Source organism: Symphodus melops (genome assembly GCF_947650265.1).
Source record: "Symphodus melops genome assembly, chromosome: 6".
NCBI lineage: Eukaryota > Metazoa > Chordata > Actinopteri > Labriformes > Labridae > Symphodus > Symphodus melops.
In genome coordinates this window covers 18,121,571-18,141,786 of record NC_136696.1, presented here as the reverse complement: position 1 = coordinate 18,141,786, position 20,216 = coordinate 18,121,571, and the positions used below count along the sequence as shown (strand labels likewise).

The 20,216-nt window shown below is 42.6% G+C and overlaps 1 protein-coding gene and 1 long non-coding RNA gene across 3 annotated transcripts; one reads left to right on the top strand and one right to left on the bottom strand.

The window, feature by feature from the left end:
* Positions 1-1,443: 1,443 nt before the first annotated feature.
* On the bottom strand, positions 1,444-5,497 carry LOC306825984. Its single transcript, XR_013779338.1, has 2 exons — positions 5,367-5,497; positions 1,444-1,643 (listed from the first exon to the last, which is right to left on the bottom strand). It is a non-coding gene; the product is annotated as an uncharacterized lncRNA (long non-coding RNA).
* A 2,064-nt stretch (positions 5,498-7,561) lies between these two features.
* ciartb (circadian associated repressor of transcription b) lies at positions 7,562-16,525 on the top strand. Of its 2 annotated transcripts, none has more exons than XM_079345377.1 (7): positions 7,562-7,891; positions 7,974-8,228; positions 10,651-11,107; positions 11,455-11,530; positions 12,251-12,329; positions 14,042-14,168; positions 14,925-16,525. In XM_079345377.1, exons 3-7 carry the CDS (start codon positions 10,691-10,693, stop codon positions 15,303-15,305), a joined length of 1,080 nt encoding a protein of 359 aa, XP_079201503.1. In that variant the 5' UTR covers positions 7,562-7,891; positions 7,974-8,228; positions 10,651-10,690; the 3' UTR covers positions 15,306-16,525. The 2 variants fall into 2 exon arrangements, with proteins under 2 accessions (XP_079201503.1, XP_079201502.1); XM_079345376.1 differs by having other exon boundaries at positions 7,565-7,891; positions 7,974-8,305.
* Positions 16,526-20,216: the final 3,691 nt, after the last annotated feature.

Below are 20,216 nucleotides of genomic sequence, written 5' to 3'. Positions count from 1 at the left end.
GACTATAGATTTTCATACAGAAGAATGTTAAGTCTTCCAGGTTGCATGTACTGTATATATAACGCATGTGAGGACCTGCAGTTCAGTAAAATCGCACAAGATATGTGCTTTGTTTATGGTCACTATAATTTTGTTCTAATAGGTGACCACGGGCTTATAGGCTAAATAAAGATGACAAAAAAACAATATGTTTCAGGTTATTAGCTTTACGTTGATTGACAGCAGAATTCACACTCTGAATCTTGGAGCATTTTAACTGTTAACTGTGAACGCTCCCTGTCACAAGTACTGCACTGATAAAAACAAAAAAAAACTGTTGCACACTGCAGCTTATGTCATATCTGCTCTCTTCATCATCGTCATGGTGTTTTCATTTAAAAACAGAACATTCACACTTTTTGTGAAATTTGTGAAGTTGAACAAAATGTACCAAAAAATGAAAAGCAAGAAAGGCGGTGAATCATGCCTTCCTTCCAGAGATTGTCAAATATGTATGAAGTACAACCGAGCAGTAGGGTTTATTCTTAGAAGACATGATGCTTAAGATCACATGGAAGGATGCGGCTGTTAGCACATGTGTGTGCTAGTGGCGGTGGCGGTGGGGGGGAGTGACTGTTGGATCACTGAAGGAATTAGAATGTGAGAGAGGGCAGTGAGGGGGCAGGAGCAGGATTAGTGCACTGTATCTGGAGTGATAGAAGGTATGTGTGTGTTTGAGAGAGAAAGTTGGGAGCAGGGGAGTGAGAGACAGAGTGACAGACAGAGAGAGAGAGAGAGAGAGAGAGAGAGAGAAAGACAGAGAGCGAGCAAGAGAGAGAGACAGAGAGAGATAGAGAAAGAGAGAGAGAGAGAGAGAGACACAGAGAGAGAGAGAGTCACGTGTATGCCAGAATGAGAACAGAGCTGCACCGGGGCGATCTCTGGACACAGCAGCAGCAGCAAAACAGACCCTCAATCCCGCCGGTCCTACACTCTCCTTCTGTATGAACTTTCTGTATCAAGAACACGGACACCTGTCCTCCCTGTTGCCTTATGTAACTTCGCCTCCGAGCTTTTTCTTCTCACTGTCCAGCTCTCAATCCCCATCAAATCCATCTTGTTGCAATAATTCTCTCTGCTGCCTGCCAAACAGTGAAGGTCTACCTAGAGGATTTTAAATGACATAATCTCAGTGCACATGCTGGTATGCAGAATTACTGTAAATGTATGTAGTTGACATTTGAAAGTCAAGCACATGCACTGCCTCACTCCTGGTCCCGTAGGTGTCCTGAGGCTAAATATAGGGTACAGTCGTCACTTAGGGTGCCATCTTGGTGTTTCTTCTTATTCTTCTTCTTATTCTCCTTCACAGGATGTGATGGAGGAGAAGCAGTAGACTCTTCGCTGAGGCTGAGGCAGAATCTCAGCACTGCTCTTCTTGGATGAGTGCCAGGTTTTTTCCCCCTGTTTTTTTACTTTAAAAGGTTGGGATGATGCTCAAACAAAGAGCTGTCGACGTAATGTGTCCTAATGTGGGCCTCACACTGATGTTATGCAAGTGTATGACTGCAGCAGCAAAACACACACACACACACACACACACACAAAGCCCATGTTGAAGCGTTGTTGTGCTCCTGTTGGCGAGGAAAGCAGGAAGCTCACACCTGAGGTAGGGCCAAAGACACGTGTTAGCCACAGACAACCCCCGCTACCAAAGATCTGTTCGATATGTCTGAGGTCTGACACAGCACCATAGTTATTCTGAATGGTTGAAATGGTTGACTAATGCATAGAGAGGTAAGAATAAGAGGCATCTGAAGGTGAAACTGCTCTCTGGCTTTCTGACTTCTGAACGAGGACACAGCCTACACTCTCACAGTGCTTTCATGTGCAAAACTCCTGAAAGATCTACTGACGTTTTCAGCGTGAGCTGCATGTGTGAACTCAAACAGACACATTTTTTCCACTCAGACTTTATTCAGAGTTTCTCCTTCCTGCCGCCTATTTTCCCTGCAGAAAGTCAGAGTAAGCTGAAGTGAGACGCAGCAGGACATCAGGAGAATTCACCGCGAGTGCCTGGGAGGGGTACTCGCCACCATAGACCGTACACAAGAGACATCCTCCATGTACTTAATTAAACTGCTGCATTACATGTACTGTTGCCAGTATGTTCTTTGTCAATTATGTGTTGATATTGTGATTCTATTTTAGTAAATAAAGCATTAATATAAAGGCAGATATGTCTTGCCTGAGACCCTCCTCCTGTCTGACAGGAATAGTCTCCCACTGTTATTGGCTCTGCTGGTGTAAAGCAGGTTATATACAGATGAGAATCTTAGATATTAAGTCGGGCTTTGGAAACATTTTTAAGACTGCAAGTATTTGGCTTAATTTATTTTCTTATTATTTTCTAAATCTAATAAACGAAAAAAATGAAAGCAATGCACTCAATGTTTGAAGAAGACAACCTTGATTTTGTTCATGACATTGATGAACTTAGGTAGAGTAAAACAAACTTTAATGGTTCATGATTAGTCTAAAGCTATACAGTGCTGCTTTGGTCTTCACTGGTCTTAAAATAACATTTGTTACCGATATAAAAAAAAAAATCTTTAAGAATGATAAAGCACTCGTCTGCGAAGCCGCCGGAGCCGGCCTGTGATGAGGTTTCGGGTCAAAACTCTGCTATGAAAGCGATATGATCATCAGCTCCTCTCTGAGTGAGGTTGGATGGTTGCCTACTAAGAAATTATCAGCCCATATCGCAGCACTTCTAGATTGGATCTCACGCTAAAACACCCACATAATGATCCCATAAAAGTGCTAGCAGAGGGAGCGTGGGCAGCTTCTACACTGGACATAGATTTGGCGGCTAGCCTGTTGTCAGCAATCTAATCAACTCTCCACAGGGGAGCCTCAAGTAAAGACTTGATCAGCTTATTAAAAAAAAAGTATCTGTTTCATGTCCACATGTAATGACTCACCGATTATCTGCTTCTAAAACAAACCACGATCACAGCCTTAGATGAGTGTGCGCAGAGCAGTCAGTGCTTGTGTAAGGTTAACTTCTGTGACCTCTTTGTGTTTTTTTTCTCTCTCTTATAAATCCCATTATATAACCCTAACCTTCACATTAAGATTATTACACTGCCACTCACTCAAAATGTTACATCACTTGAATGTAATATTAACACATTAGCTAAGGGCAAAGATAACCTGCGATAACTATGAATCACAAGAGAGCAAAGCCTGTTTTTGAAGTAGATCCTGGCACTAGAAAAAGCCAGATCCTGTAAAATGCCTATTGGCTCGAGCACAAGCTGAGTGCAGGAATTATTCAATGTGCTGCAACGGCAACGATTGTGGTGAGCTCACAGTCCTCTGCATCATGTGTAGCCCGCCTCATCTGTGCGTGGAGAGCGCAGGCTGGAGCACTTACATAACCCAGTTAAAATATACCCCAGTCACATGTAACGTTCAGTCCTGCAGATAGATATCCCACTGTCGTTGAGCTGCTTTGGCAGCCGTTCAGACATTAGAGAGAGTATAAACACACACACACACACGCGCGCACACACACACACAAAAGATTTGACAGTGGTTCGCTGCCAGACTTTCTCAACTGCCTGCATGTGAACTGTGTGTGGAAAATAGTCAGGGAGGTTTCTCTGTGAGTGCAGCGCATGTGACTGAGTGGAGATGGACCGGGAAGAAGCCACAAAGGGAGAAGGGAGGGTACATGACAGGGTGCGGGGAGTCCAACCCTTTAAAGTCACAAACAAAAATGTGCCCAGTATCACTTCTCCTCCAAATGCATAACCTTTAACATCGGCTCTAAATGCAATTGGCTGAGTCCTGCCACACACAACTGGCAACCCCTCCACACACACACACACACACACACACACACACACTTGCTGTTGCAGTGTGCCCACACTACGTGCAGTCACATTTCTGGTGTGTGGGCGGGGTTAACTCTGCACAAACTAGCATTTACTGTAACAGGATGACATATCTGGAGGAGTACGCTACACCAGTGAGAAGTGGAGGACACGTTTTCTAACTAAGATTAACAAGAGTTACAGAGTCCAGACTCAGAAAAGCTTCGGCCAAATTATGCAAGAAGCACACTTCACATCTCCGGTTTTCTGTGACTGTCATGTGCTGCATATGAGATCATTATGAAACAAGGGCACTTGGAGAGTTTTCGGTGTTGTAATCCTTCCTTGAGGCAGACATGCTCAATTTAATTCAGAATACGAGACATGACTCGAGAAGCGGGGTCCAACGCCTTCAACTTTACAGGAAACGATTACGTAATGTTATTATTCAAAGCTTTGAAAACTACAATGGCTGAATATTCTGTTCAAACCTCAATTGTGTCCAGAAGCCAATTCATGTGTCTTAAAAGTCTGATTCACTGTGGCATTGTGCACATGTTTGTGTTTATGTTTTGTCTCCCCTGCAGCAACTTGACTTTCCATTAACACATTATACACGTTCCAGTCAGTCTTTTCTCCCCTCTGAGCAAAGACTAAAACTCATGCCTGGGTTACACTTCAGGCAATAAGTGGTTCACAGGTATAATTTGGACAATGCGGTGAAAAGTCTGACAATACTGGTCAGTCTGAATTTAAAAACAAAAACACACATGTACACCACACACACACACACACGCACGTCACAAGGTCCAGATTTGGGTACAGGGCAGCTATTGGCTCACAGCCAGGGTACACTGAGCTGAGTCATATACACAGCTCATTGCAGTGGACAGCTGCTAGTAAGAAAAGACACATACATACAAGCTCGCCGAGCAGCAGCACCCAAACACGATCACACTGACATCCGTGTCTTGCATCATACCTTCAGCTAAGGACGTGTGATCACTTTACAGCAGGGTCAACGTAGGCTATCTGCAGACCTGACAGTGAATGCCCCCCCCCCATATACAGTAGAGGTTACAGTCCCCAAGCTGGAAGCCAGGATCGAATCGAATCTGACCTTTGGCTACTTTGCTGCATGTCCTTCATCTTTTTCTCTTTTACTACCTCGTCTCTTGTTTTATATAAAGAAGCATAAAAAGCCCCCCATTTTCTTTTGAAGATCTTACAAATGCGCGAAGCGATAGGCTGCAGATTTTCTCAGCCCATTGGCTGAGGTGTGGCATTCATGCTCACCCGCGAACATGTGCTGGGATTCTCTAAAAGGGCTGATCTGAGCAGATGTTAGCTGTATGCCCTGTAATACAGTGGGCGTGAGGCTCTGATTTGGCTTTTATTTTTTATGAATGAGAGCGGGAGACATGCAGTCTCTGTGGGATACAGAATCAGCCAGCCTCTCTGACAAATTGAAAATCACAGTGCCAGTTTGTGTTGTGTGTGACTCACCGTGCATCCTGACAGCAGAATGCGCAGATAAAAGAGTTCCTTTTGTGAGGAGATTGCAAATTGCTGCCGTTGTGTCTTTATGTGGATGACAGAATACAGCGCAACTGAATGGAGCGGGACTACTGTAAAGGCATAAACGTTCCTGGAGACCATACAGGAGAAATGTGGAAACATTAAGAACAATCACATGGCCTTGCACTTTTAACTAAAGACATCTGAACAGGTATCTGTCCCATAAATACGTAAATACACAGAGACTGTAGATTGTATACAAAGTCTCTGAGGTAAAACTGCTGCAAGCTTGTGCATAAATGACCTCCATAATCTCCCATAAGAGTGTCTGTTTCCTCTGCTTTGAAGTCCATGTGATGTATTTGGCGCAGACATGGAGGCCTCGAAGACAAAAAAAAGGAAATGACAGTTTGCTGGGAATATGTATGGTCGTCATAAAGTCTGAGGTCAGCAGAGGATCTGGTCCTGGGGAGCAGCTCCGACATGAGACTGTTTTGGGACGTAATAAAAAAATTGCAACAGCTCACAGGACGGTTTAAAATCCAACATGCGTGGCTTGCTGTGCCAGGAGGCGTGTCACCACGACTGACTTTGGTGTGGATTCCTCACAGCAGGAAGTGATTAAAGGCGCAGAGCAAATCAAAGAGAAATCCTTCCATTAGAACCCGGGACTATGAGGCCCTGTCCTGCCAACTGCTCACAACAACAAACAAAGTAGTCACATACTGCTCCTCTATGTCCACATGACCACAAAGTCCTAGAATGCAATCACAATGGCACACGCTCATTTTGATAAAGCACAGAAAACAACCCAAGAAGTCAGTTTGCACTTTGTGTCAGACAGATTTGAACCCAGCTGTTGTAACATAGGGAGCAGTGTTTTTGGCTCAGTAAACATCTCACAGTGCCTTTAAACATGTGACCTGTTTGCCCTACAGAATAGAGGGAAAGAAATGTGTTGCCGTTTTAAATCGTGTTTGTTCTCATCGTCAATGGAGGGAGACGATGACAGGAGGACTTGTAATGCCTTTTGAGTGGGTGCCTCCTATCCGCACGTGATCATGTTTGCTGTGTGAGGGTTTGTGACTCACCGGCTCTCCGGCTCAGGTCCTCGTCTGGCCTCTGACAGAGCGCTCCTAATCTGCACCCTCTCCGGCAGTCAAATGGAGGTCCTGGGAGTCATTCCTTTCATGTGCCAATGTGTTCACAAAACTAAAACAAACAACAAAAAAGTGCAAAGCATAACTCTCACTACATGTTGACTTCCTCTTAAAACCAGACAAACTGGATTTAAAAAGTCTGTACCTACTGTGTTACAGACTGGAGCTTTGAAGGAGAACTACAATGAAAAATAAGCCATTTATTGTAATTGATGTTAAAATCCATCAACAGTTATAAAGCACCTTATACAAATGAACACATTTGAGTTATTTGACAGTAATCCATTATGATATTGATTTTTACATTTCACAGGTTAATATTGTACTCTGTACTCTGCTACAGGTCTTTCCTCAAAGCCCTAAGAGTGACTTTAATCAATCATTATTCAACGTATTTGTCCCCAGAAGTACAGCAGTGGGATGCGTACATTTAGCACAGATATAACACAGGCCACATAAATACTACACTAAGAGCAAAATATAAAAACATCAATCTAACTGTCCGCACTTCAGTTTTAGGATCATGACTGAAGCAATGATAGATCATAGACTGTATATAAACATGGGCAAAGTCTGAGAGACGTCACTCATTGATGTCTGAAGGGCTGTTTGGAGGCCCATCTATGGCGGTTGCCATGTTGTAAATGCTGACCATCAAGCTTTTAGTCAAGCTAACAGGTAAAAAGCTTGAGATGACAGCGAGAAACTTTTATCCTGCATATAAAATGAAAATGGGTGAGTGACTAAATAAAAATGTAAAGACGTATGATGTATGAGACGTGTTTATTTCTGGACATCTTACTAATGGGACAAGCTTGTAATTCAAATAAAAATCATGCATCTAGCATGTACTTTATTAAAAAAAATACAGTGTTACATGTTGTCATTTGAAAATATATGGTGACACATTCATTTGAGCAGTACTGTGATAGTTAACCAAGGTGAAGTAACTAACTACCACTATTATTATTAGTGATATAGCCTACTATATCTTTGCTGTAATGTTATTATAATGTTATTATGTAAGTGGGGTTTTACCCTTAACTATTTAAAAAGGTTTACTGCTTCCACCACTTCATTTTGGGGGAAAGGTCTGTCTAGACCAGATAACCACACACAATCCGTGCAAATATAGCCTGCTGGAGTGTCCTTGAGCCAACTCTTGCATGGATGAACCCCTCACAGTTGCTACTGAAATTGCTGAGCGCGCCTTTACCATGCTGCTCTGTTCAGCTGCTCTCTGGCACGCCACAAGTCAGGCATCCTCGTTATCCCGATGATATAATGAGGAAGAATGCCTGCAGAATGACCAAAACTAGACCTGGACGGACTTCTCGCCCAGCTGCTGAAAATGTAACCGATCCGCGTGTTCACGTGTTTGTGTCATTTCCATGTCATTTGCATATGTAAACCGCCCTCTCCTATCGCTCCGCAGCTGCACCGAGACAAGAAGCCCATTTGTCGGTCGCGCTCGTCGGAGGAGCCAATGGGAGAGCCTCGCGCGCGTGAGTCCCGCCCCGCTCAGACACGTTGCCTTGGGAGAAGCAACACGGGCCGATCTCTGGCTGTACCTACTCCCCTCACTCACACGCCGCACGTCCGACACATCAGCTGCTCTCTGCGCAACAGTCCTGCTGGATTAACCACCAAGCACCGGAGGAGTTTAACCCGGCTGCTGCATCCTGCGAAGGTACTTCACCCTCATCTTCATCACCACAGCATCCGGATAAACATCACTGCGTTTTTATTGGGTGCATGTTGGTCTCGGTAAGACGATTTTTTTTATTATTATTATTTTCTAAATCTTCCACAGGAATTTGAATCACACACTTTATGTTGACATCTTTAAAAGTATTTAATGATGGTTAATACTGTGTTTGGGGTTCTCTATTGGATTATCTAACAGGACATGTTGCCAAATTTACTATGACTGATGAGGAAGTCCATTGTGTCTGTACCAAACTGATGTAAAGGCCAATTGACTCATTCACTCTTTTTTTAAACCAAAGAGAGTCCTGAAATTTTTTTTTGAGGAAAGAATGATTACATTGTTCATGTTCCTCACCTTTTGTTCTCTTTTAAATCTGGCCTGTGTGGTGCTCGGCATCTCTGTTCATGTGCCCCACCTTCACAGGTAGACCATGGAGACATGCAGCGCATTAAGCATATATCATAGTCATTTATATTATGGAAGAAATCATAAAAAAAAAAAAAGAAGACATGTGTAACTTGTTCCTGTTATCAGAGCAAGAACAGCTTATTTGAATTCATATCGTAAACTCAGCTGCAGACCTGTGAGGTGCGTTCACAGGCCCGGGACAAGTGGATCTTTGAACAAGTGTAGTACTTGATGTGTGGGATGTTTTATAAGATCAGATGAATGCTAAATCTGACATACTCTTTCTCATATTGCTGAATTGAATGAGCTGCGTACTGTAATACTTATTCCCCCCCAAATAGTCAGTGTTTAATTTTTTGTTCCCAGGTATTGTTTTTGAGGGCTGCAGGAAGTTTTGTGACTGAAAATATGATTGTAGAAGAGGATGAAGAGGGATAAAGATAGAGCTAGATAGATTAATATATATATAGCCTAATGGAAAGGCTTGATAGAGGACACTTTGTACGTGTAGCAGATATATTGAGATCTTAGAGAAAATAAAGTATTTCTCAAAGAAGATGTAGAAATAAGTCACTTTTAATAAAGGGAACATTTCACTATTTAGATATAACTGGGTGTTTTAAATTCAGTTAGACATGGGACCCCCTTGAAAACGAGGTGAGACACCTCAAGAGGCTTATCCCAATATAATACATTTCTCTCATATTTGACCTCAGTGTTTTGCTTCATCGTTGTGTGGTGTTCTTACATTTCTGAAACACACAAAATCTGGAAATCACGTGCTTCATCACGTCTTTTTCATGTCAGACGTCTTAAATGTTGATTCTTGATCATTTCAAGCATGGCAGTATTTTGTCATCAGTACTGAATATAACAGTTTTCTCTGTTACCCAGAAGGCACATCATAACCTTCAACAGGAAACACTGAAGCATTTCTTTGGTCTGCTCGTGATATGTCGGGAGCGACAAAAATGTATCGATCTCTGCTCCACCCTCTTCTGTAACAAAAGGATCAGAAGGTGGTCACCCTTAGACAAAGAAGCAAAGGGCAATTCATTCTCCTGCCCTTCACTCTGACTAAGCGGAATAATAGATGTATAGACGTGACGGCTCAAAATGACAAAAATAGTTCCTGTGGTTAAAATTGCAGTTCATACTTCCTTCACGCTCTAATCACTGAGGAAAGACGTTGGGAGGAACGTATAGCGCTCACAAGCTTTAAAGCATCTGTGAGGAGTGTTTGTAGGTTGTTTTTAATCACGAGGCATCTTTCATTCTGGTTAACAAACTGTGCATCCGCTTACTTGATTAAAAAAAAATCCTTTCCCCCTTTTTCCACTGTCAACTTGTTTTGATGGGCAGTTTAAGGTGCTGGTCGTCATGGTGGCAGACTCCTGCTCCCTTTGAATAAACAAGCTAACAATGTCTATGAATGATTTTGCCATTGGCAGCCGGCGGAGGCTGAATGGAGGGTTAAAGTACTCAAAGTGCTGAGGCTAAAGTGTAGAACCGAGCTGCTGTGTGACGTCCTGATGTGGAGATGATTTATGGCGACAATAATTGTGACAGGCAAAGATTTGAGGCCCTGAGTGCTCATCATGGGTCACTGTGGAGACTCAAATGTTTGGTGTTTGCCTCTGATGGTGGCTGGTCTGTGTTTACTGGCTCAGGTGTTACAGCTGCAAAACAAACAGGTCATTGTGGTCTCAACAACTGTGGTCTCACTGCCACCATCTGCTCCGCGCAACTCGCTGCCTTTATTCATCACTGCTGGCCTCCAATGTTTTGTTTTTGTAGCTTTTTTTTTTTTGTTCAACTTAACATGCAGTGTTTGAGCAAGGACATTTAAAAAAACTGTTTTGTCTGCTTTTGCACTATCGTATTGAATGCATTGCCTTGTGAATACAGTTTCTCATCTTCTTTACTGCTACTTAAAAAAAAAAACGTAATTTTTTCCATTGATTGAAAGTAATCAAGATTTTCTATCTTGCAGGTCAGTGATGGTCAGTGCTAGTTAGAGCCTGCAGCCAAGGATGTCTGCTACAGATTCGGACAACTCCATTGACTGGCTGGCTAGTGACAATGAGGACAATGAGAGCGAACGGGAATCAGACTATTCCGCAAAGCACAGCCAGACAGTCGCTCCTCGACCCCCCAGCACCACTCCTCTACACCTGGGCCCGTCTGACAGCAGCTGCCGCCGGGCCAGCGAGGTGAAGGAGGGTAACAGCCACTGGAGCGAGGTCAGGGAGGCCTCCAGCCGGGGACCTCCCCTCGGCTGCTGCACAGAGACATGGGGCAGCTCCAATGGACTGTATAAAACACAACAAGGAGGAAAAACAAACAGCAAGAACACTCAGCAAGCACTGAAGAGGCCTCGCAGCTTCACAGAGGAGAAACAGCAGCTCATTTCCAACATTTCAGACACGAAACAGCTTTTCAGCCGCAAGGTGAGCACCTCGGTGTCTTGTGTGCGTTTCCCACAGGAGGCGGTGGACAGTGTCAGCAAAACTAGAGCGTGCCCTGTCACCTACATCGACTCCCCTGCTGGTTTTTACAGATGTCTCATGCATGACATTTCCTGTTAATGGTCCTCCCCTATAGCTCCTTAGGAAGAGTTAGTCATGCCATTCTAAAGAACTTGAGTCATCCCATCACCAGTTGAACTTAGTCAATCAACATAAGGGAGGGAGGGGGGGGTTTATTTTATTTATTTTTTCTTACTATTTTGACTTTTTTACACATTTACTGCCAGATATACCGTATAACCTACATCTGACTCTATTTTCATTTTTAGTGCATGGAGCTACAGTGCTATATCCACCCGCTGTCATCTATTCTGAACGGTCTTCGATCGGGTAGATACAGAGAAAGTAAGTGTCACGTACTTTTGTGTTTTTATCTCGGGTATCATCGAAGAATACTGCTTTTAAAACAACTATATCTTGTGTTAGCCAACACTTCTCGTCTTGTTTTTCTTCTCCTGTCAGAGGAAAAAAAAAAAAAAAAGAGAGAGAGAGAGACTGGATAGACAGCGTGCCATCCTTTGTGGATTACAAGTCACTGAGATTTAAGATTGAGATGTCTGAAACATGTTGTTTTGATCTATTAAATAACCACAGGTATTTCCTGCATAGCTTTATGTTTCTTTCCGTAGAAGGGAGCTTATTTCTGTGAAAGTCTGCTTAAAAACTACACACGTGTCCCCTTTTGGAGTAAAAAGACATTTGACTGTTATTTGTTTCCATCTGAGATCAAGTAAGAAAGAAAAAAAAAAAAAAGAGCTGCTTGGCTGAGATGACTGAGAACACAGTGTACCACAGTGTCTCCTATTAACTCCCATAAAGCTTATCAGACATCTCACAAATAGCAGCTATGTCAGAGAAAGCCTTAAAAAGTGCTTCATCGAGGGTTTTTTTGTTCAACCCAGACCTGGTGTGACCCAATACTTCCTGTCCATTGAGGCAGGGCGTCTGTTCCCCCCCCACACACACACACACACACACATTTCAAACAACCCATCTGCTCCACAGACTCAACACTGTTGTCAACACAGTTCATGTGGCTCATAGTACAAGTTTCCTCTTTTGCAGGACTCAGCAGTTTCCAGGAGAGTGTGGCCATGGACCGTATTCAGAGGATCATGGGTGTCCTGCAAAACCCCTGCATGGGGTAAGTGTCCTCAGTGAACCCCAATACTGTTATACATGAAACCGTGAGCTCCACCATCCTACAACATTCTCAGTTTCTTATTACTGGATTACATTGGGGTGATTGAAGTATCTCCTCCAGTCTCAACATTTGGAAAATGCTTGCAAGGTTTTTTTCTTTTCTTTTTTTTTTCTTTTTTTTTTTTTACTGTCATTTGGGTCAAAGTGGTCTCCAGCATGTCTGCGACACATGGCTCACAGCAGGTCACCGTGCGAGGAGCTCCTACCCCCACACACTCGGGATACATTTTCTGCCAAGATGGCTGGCTCGCACTTTAGCCGGGCATCTTGTTAAAAATGTATCAGGCTCCGCTGTGAGAGCAGCACACTTGTGTCTGCCTGATTAGCTCGCCACTGGCCAGACAGTATAATGGAGGATGATATCACCCATTTAAAAGAGAAAGTCTTTGTCCCCTTTATACTAACGTTTCCAAATGTTTGGATGCTTTATGTTTATTTAATAAGAATAAATAGTTGAAAACGTAGGGCTGTTAAGCATCTTATCTGGAACGTTTAAGATATTAATTAAAAGATTTTGTTTCCAACCTCACTGACAATCACAAACTGTGCTCTGTAATGTTTTATTTGAGCAGCATAGTGACTGATAACCGTGCTCTTTGTTGACTGAATTTATTCATTAAGACATTACAATTGAAGCAAGAATAATCATGAAATCAAAATGTTTGTTTTGCTTCGGTTGACTGAGTGACTTTATAAAAAGGATATCATAATCGCACTAATTAAAAAGCACGTGATCCTCATGTCAACACACGGTTACACTGAGAGTCAGTGAATTAAACTAGCAAAATGCACACATTGTCTTTAGAAAATGCTGCCAGACTTTATGAATGGGAAACAGAGCCTGTCATTGGTCACATTGTAAGGATATATAAGATGAAGGGCTGCTGAGATGGCAGAGATATTAGAGCCCTCGCCCACCAGCTGCTACCTTCATATGGGAGACAAAGCGTGGGTGTGGCAGACTCCCTGCAGACTACCAGGGCAGAGGCTGGAAGGTGGACTAAACCCCCCCCCCCCCCCCCCCCCCCCCCCCCCCCCCCCGCATCCCTCCCTGTGCCTGCTCCATGTTGCCAGCTGGCAGCCCCTGCAGCAAGCAGCACAATGGTAGATAGGATCAAAGTGACTGTTTTAGCAGTCACTGTTGCGGATAATCTTTCACATGAATTTAACATGCTCTGAATGCAGTGTGGCAGCAAGGTTCTGATCATATGACATGCTCTAATCCCTACACACCATCTGGTTCTGACGGGTGGGAGTTAACAGGACGGCGCTCTCAGCCGTCTACCTCCAATGAGAACTGCGTCACCATGACAAGTTTATTTTCACGGTGACGCTGTCGGAGACCGCTGTGGATTTGGTGTTTATATTTAGAAGCGAGTAGAACTTTTATACACCGGGCCACGTGTGAGCTGAAAACATGTGAGAAATGTACTCCCCCCCCCACCCCCCCCGATTCATGCACACGCGCACACACACGTTTAGTATAAAGCGTTGCTTAGTGAGTGTGAGTTCACCCACTGCTCAAGATTGCATATTTCCTGTGTGCGCCTGATGGAGAGATAGTATTTCAGACGAGAGGTGGGCAAGATTTTTCAAGATGACTCAAATTCGACTTGACTAAAATCTTTCTTTCTCCTTTCTTCCTCTTCTCAGGGAGAAATACATCACTATCATTCTTAAAATGGAGGAAATGCTGAAAAGCTGGTTCCCTAATGTAAAACTCCAAGACCAACACGCTGACCACGACACAGAGGAAGCCGTTCCTACCAAGAAACAGAAGGTAAAGTTGTACAAGCGCTGAACTGTTGCGTAAGAACTCTTGGGTCACACGAGGCCCGCTGCCAAGAACATATGGAGACGACGCAGTGAAAGACGGACCAAAATATCTGTTATTATTTAACTACAGGTGCGGGACATGGGGGAAAAAAAGAGGATTAAAAGCTATTTTTTGCACAGCTTATTTTACTGCAGTCTCAGGTTCACTAAGAACAATGACAGAGGAGAAAAGGTAATTTTGGAGGAGTGTCACCGAGGGGATAAGAAAGGTCACAATGCTCTGGAACATTCCGTTGCATTTCATTGGAGAGGATTTATTTCTGCGGCTAATCCCGACACACCCTCCTATAAACAGGAATGACATGCAGCCAATTTCCCAGTCACCAGAATTAAGCTGTTTTTGACTTCAGCTTTTAACTGTTTCTAACAATGTCCTTAAAGTTTCAGAGTAATTATCTACAGATTAACAGAAAAAAAAGAAGGAATATATAAAAAAAAATGAAATGGACCAAAACAATTATTTAGAACATTTTAAGTTCTACAAAGCATCTCTAAGCTCATTGTTGTGGTGTTATGACCCTCGGCCTTTTTTTTTTTGTTGCTCTCATCAAAGTTGTTTTTCGGCCACAGTCCTGTACGACAGCGGCATTAAAAGGTTGTCTGCTCTGAAACAAAGCTTGATTGCGTTTTGTCAATCTCTCTTTCTATCTGATGTATAACAAATCAAATAAGGTTGACCCTCGTCTCTCTCTTCAAACAGCTATCTCCGGTGACCCTCAATGCAGCCGAGAGCCCCGTCACCATCAGTGATCCTCCAGCTGGCGCCCTAAGAGTCACCGACCTCACTCCGCCTGGAGCATACTCCGCCAGTAACCTGAAATGGCTCCACACGTCACCCATCTGCTCCCCGACAGCAGAGCAGGCACAGGCAGGAGCCAGGCACCTGCAGCCCCCCAGAGACCTAACGCAGGACAATGCTGTGTCCTCCAGCACAGACAGCCACACAAAGACAAACTCTGTGCCCAGAGGCCCTCCTCCTGGGAAGATCAACGCTCCCTGCCTAGAGAGGCTCCTAAAATCCACGGAAAGCATTATCAGCCCGAAGGGAACGGGGTGTTTGATGGACAGCAGCTGGTCCTAGTCCACACAGCGAGCTGGGTGTCCAGCTGTAAGCACCTCACAGCCCAGCCTAGCCTTGCCCACCCTGCCGGGAGCCAGTCAGCTCGCTTAGCCCATTCCAGCCTTCAGGGGAGACGGAAGCCTTCAAAAAGGGATGTCACGGATTCCTCTTAAGGAGTGTTGAAGAATATGTACTCTGTGTTGGGGAATGTGCCCTCTCTGACATGACAAGTGTCTGCTTTAGTTCCCTTTTGTAGAATTCTCTGTTATCTTTAGTTTGCACTCTTGAATAGCATGTGTGCGAGTGGGAAAGAATAGATGTCCCATGCTGAGATCATCGAAGCTGGTGATCTCACAACTAAATGATTCCCACTGGCTTCTAGATGCAATAATACAGTTTGAGTATCTGTGAAAAAACGCCATTTTGCCTGAAAGGGAAAAAAAGCAGCATGAGCTGGAAGGGAGAATTTCAGACATCCAGACATGTCAATGGTCTACATATTGTTGTGCTGAAAATGTGGGTGAAATGTGATTTTATCCCCCCCCCTTTGACCCCATGACTCCACTCTTAAGTTTATTAATGTGACTGTTACTCATTTGTATACTTTATAAATAAGTCCTTTGGTACAACTGTTCTACCTCAGTGGGCACAACGTCACAGTTAGTGAGTAGGAATGTGAAAGTATGGACAACTCCCCAGATCTGCAGTGAGCCAAACGGCCTCTGTCAGCGAGGTCTACAGTACAAGCAGAGGACGCTCTCTCCATGGGGACGCTCTCGTGGCCTGACTGGTGCCATTGTAAAGAATGTCAACCACAGAATTCTTTGTTTGAGTCTCCTAGTAGAAGGCAAACAGTGCCTGTAAAAATCAAGCTGTGCCTGTAAGCCAGCTTGATCATTAAAAAAAAAATGTTAAAAAAAAAAGACGAAGAAGAAGAGAGAGAACCGTTCAGAATACCTGCTCCTCTGTGGGATGTACAAATCAGGAATTCTCACTCTCCTGCCATTTTTCTGTATCGAGTAAATTATTCAGATCTTGCCAACTACTTTCTGTGGTGGAGTAGAACAATTCTTTTATTTTGTCACAGAACTGGACAGTATGTTAGACCAGCAGAGAGGGACAAGGTATTCCCCTGTGTAAATCTTACAGGAAGGTTATCGCGATTTACCCTGAAAAGTGGCCTTTCTAGTGTGAAATTTTATACTTTCAAAATAAATGTGGTTATCTTTGTTTGATGCAAATGATGGCTGATTGGTTTCTTGTCTAGATTGACGCCAGCATGAGAGTGGAAGTTTCCTGGAATGCAGACCGTCGACTGGTTTTCTTGTTTGAGTGTTTTTATCACTGCAGAACAAGCCTCAATGTTCGCACCATTCCACAAGTTCAACTTGTCATGATTATATTACACATCTTGCTCTTTTGTTCAACTTACACCTTTACATTGACTGACATATCGAAACACTCAGCAGTAAGACAAAAACAAGCTTTTTAAAGGCCGAGAGACGAGAGGAAAGGCCAACTATGTTAGCAAAAGAATCTGTGAAATAGTTCTTTCTCCGTATCAATTAGGCATCAAAGAACCCCAAAGAAAAGTTGCCATCTGATTTATTTCACAGTCAGACCAATTAGAGGGCGACTCCAGCGGGAGCACTCAAAGGCAGCTCACTTCCCAAAGGAATAATACGATTTATTGTCAAGCACGGCAGGATGTAATTATCAGTACTTGGTTTCTGCCCGTACAGAAACTTAAATACTTGCGTTTGCAGAAGTGCAGTGAAAGTACCAGCTCAGTTTCACTTCATACTTCTCAGAAAAGCTTTGTGGGTATGGTTGGCCTTTTTTTTTTTTTTTCTACATGTGAACCAGTCTACTTTCACATGCCTACTGAGACATGCGACAGCAGATATACATTGATGAGACTTTCTTGCTCAGCATGAACAAGGTTAAGCAATCTTCTGATCAAAAATTTATCTACTTTCTAGTTTTAGGTTAATACATGATATTTAAATTATATAATAGGTAAAAAAACACTTCTGTTCCTTCGCTCTTCAGATGAGCCCTGACATGCTATTTTACTGCCATAATGAAAGACTCGTGCAAACTGAATACTGCCATCTATAGGTAGAACGGTAAACATCCTAGCTTTACCCTCAGTTGGTTTTCAAAGGCATTCTTCAGACAGCAATAGAGCTGCGTTATTGGGATTTTATCGCAACAACAAACCTTAGTGAGTTCATGAACCTCAACATACCACTGTAATAATGACAACAGATTTGTTGTAATCCTGAATTATAAAGGTTTTGTTTCTCATAATGAGATCACTCTCTCATAATTATGAGACAGTGATGATTACCATTTCTTTTGATTAATATGATAGGGTCCATTTTCAATGCAAATGATCTTTACTTACATATCTTATATACTTGCTCTGTTATTACACAATGATGCTTCGTTGGTATTTATCCAGAGAGGGGAAGGAAGACCAGCCAGGGGAAGGTGGTGTCAAAGAAGACGGGGAAGCTGGTCCACAAAAAGGCAACAAAACTGAATGTGGCCAATCTCTCTTTTTTTTATGGATACTGAGCAATTTTTGTGTTAGCAATTTTTTCAGGGGTTTTCATTTTTAAAATGTAAAACGTCATTATCTTATATCAAAATTACATTCTACAGTATTTAACATTATTTTACAGTCAAATTGTTTAAGGAGAATACTGTAGGCTTATAGTATAATTGCAACCAAAAAGCTGACAGTAGTTTACTGTAATTTAACAGGAAATTTAGTTACAGTGTATTTCAAATCACCTTAAAAACTATGAATGTGGCTTCAATGTCAGCCAATGAATGACAGGCCCATTAACGTCTTTAGGACAGCCACGTTTTGAAAAACCATAGCAGCTTCACATAGGGTTAGAATACTATCTCTCAGGAAATGAAGGAGTTTGAAACAGAATAGGTCTACAGTTTTCTGTGTCCTTTTCTGAACTACACGTATAGCCACGTAGAGACACGTGTCTCTTTACCAGATTAAAAGGAGAGATTGGCAGGAGTTAGCGGGGTCAATTACCCAGACTGTATTGTTTCAGTGTTGCCGCCCCAGATTCCATCTCCTTGGGCAGAGCTAATGGTCTCTCCACTCACGTGTGCAGACGACCCGACAGCATCCATGTCCAAAGACAGCTGGCACAGATTTGCCTCACATACGCCTTGAAAAGGGAAGCTGTTATGAATGTAAGGAAGAGCTGCATCAACAAAAAGCCACCTTTGTCATTGAGCGCTAAATCACAACGTACAGTGACAAGACTGCCAATAGTGACCATGTGACGTGTTACACACAAAACAAAGAGCAGAAAAAATGCAAATGGATCAAGAAAAGTTGCAACAAAAAATGATTTTCAGGCTTTAAAAGGATACATTGAGCAGGATCTTATGGTGGATGCTTTCATAGGGTTTTTATTGAACTGATTTTTTATTCACATATATATTCTTGGACATTTGAGACAATAAATAAGTGTCCATGCATGTGAACTGGTCCCCAAAGAAGCTACCTAAAGCTTATGCTATGGGGCCATGGTTGGGATTTTTAAACACTTCCTTGTTCAAAGGTATCCAAAAAGGAGGGTTCTACAACCCAGAAAAGGGTTATTAACCTAAGCATAGAAAAACACCAAGCCTGAAAAATACCCAGTACAACACTTTTCATCTTAGTTATGTGTCACCAGAATTACCTGCTCACATTACAAAATGAGATTACTGCACACCAGACATCATGTTGCTTTCCATTTTCTCAGGTTTACAAAGGTAATTCTTTACAAAACTGACTGATGTTGTCGTTTTTATGTTCAGGGTATATCTAGGCAAAACTACAAAGACTCATCATCCCTGCAGGAGCAAAGATGGGAGCCCTTTGTTGCAAGCAATCAAAGGCAATTGGAGAGAGAAAAAAAGGTGGGAGGGAGGGGGACAGGTCCATGGTTCCAGTTGCAAAAAAAAAAAAAGAAAAGCCAGAAGGAATAATAAATAGAGCTTCATTCTCTACAGCTACCCTTTCATCGCAAATTAGCTTTGATTTGAGCTCCAGCAGAGTGTGAAATGACAAGGTGGTGTGGCGTTGAATGCGAGCCAAGGTGACAGCGCTTCACTCTGCTATAGTTATTTTTATGCGCTGAATCCATGTATCCAGTCTGTGAGGCAGATGTGCAGTCAATTTCCAATGACAAACAACCGAAAAAAGAGAAGTACTTTAGAAACAGCATGAAGCAGAACTCTTTATATATTATAGCAAAGTCTTATCAGTACAGGTGGGGAATGAAAGGAGGTAACTGCAGCATCTCAAACAGTTTCATCTGTAAGATTGAATCAATGTTTTCAGAGCTTACAAAGGATGTATTGTTCAATTCTGCAATTTAAAAAAAATAATCCAGTCACGACTACAACCATCAAATAATGTTACACAATTATATGCTGTGACCGTCTCAGACCCATGACAGGGAGAGGCAATCGTAGTTGATAATTTTCAGATTTTTTTTTAATTTTTTTTTACAAACAATATGTTTCGAAACCTTGAGCAACATAGCATGAAGCTGTCCCAGGTCTTGTGAGGGATGGATTCATTATGTTTTCTTGAACTGTACAGCTGATTCATTTACACCCTGCAGAGATAATGGTCTCATCTGTCGGAGGACTGAGAACCTGTAATTAAGAGACCTGTGACTGTGAACCTAGAATAACTCCTGCTCAATTATTAGAAGAGCAGGTTATACAAATGATGAAACTGAAAGAGCAAAGCTGCTCTTTTTCATGGGGGAGATTTTCAGCTTCAGCTCATCACAGAAACAAAGAATTGTATAGCTTATTATTAATTATTTACACTTTCATTCCTCAGTATATTGATTTGGATACAACAGTAAGGCCGTTGTTTCTTCCTGATATTGG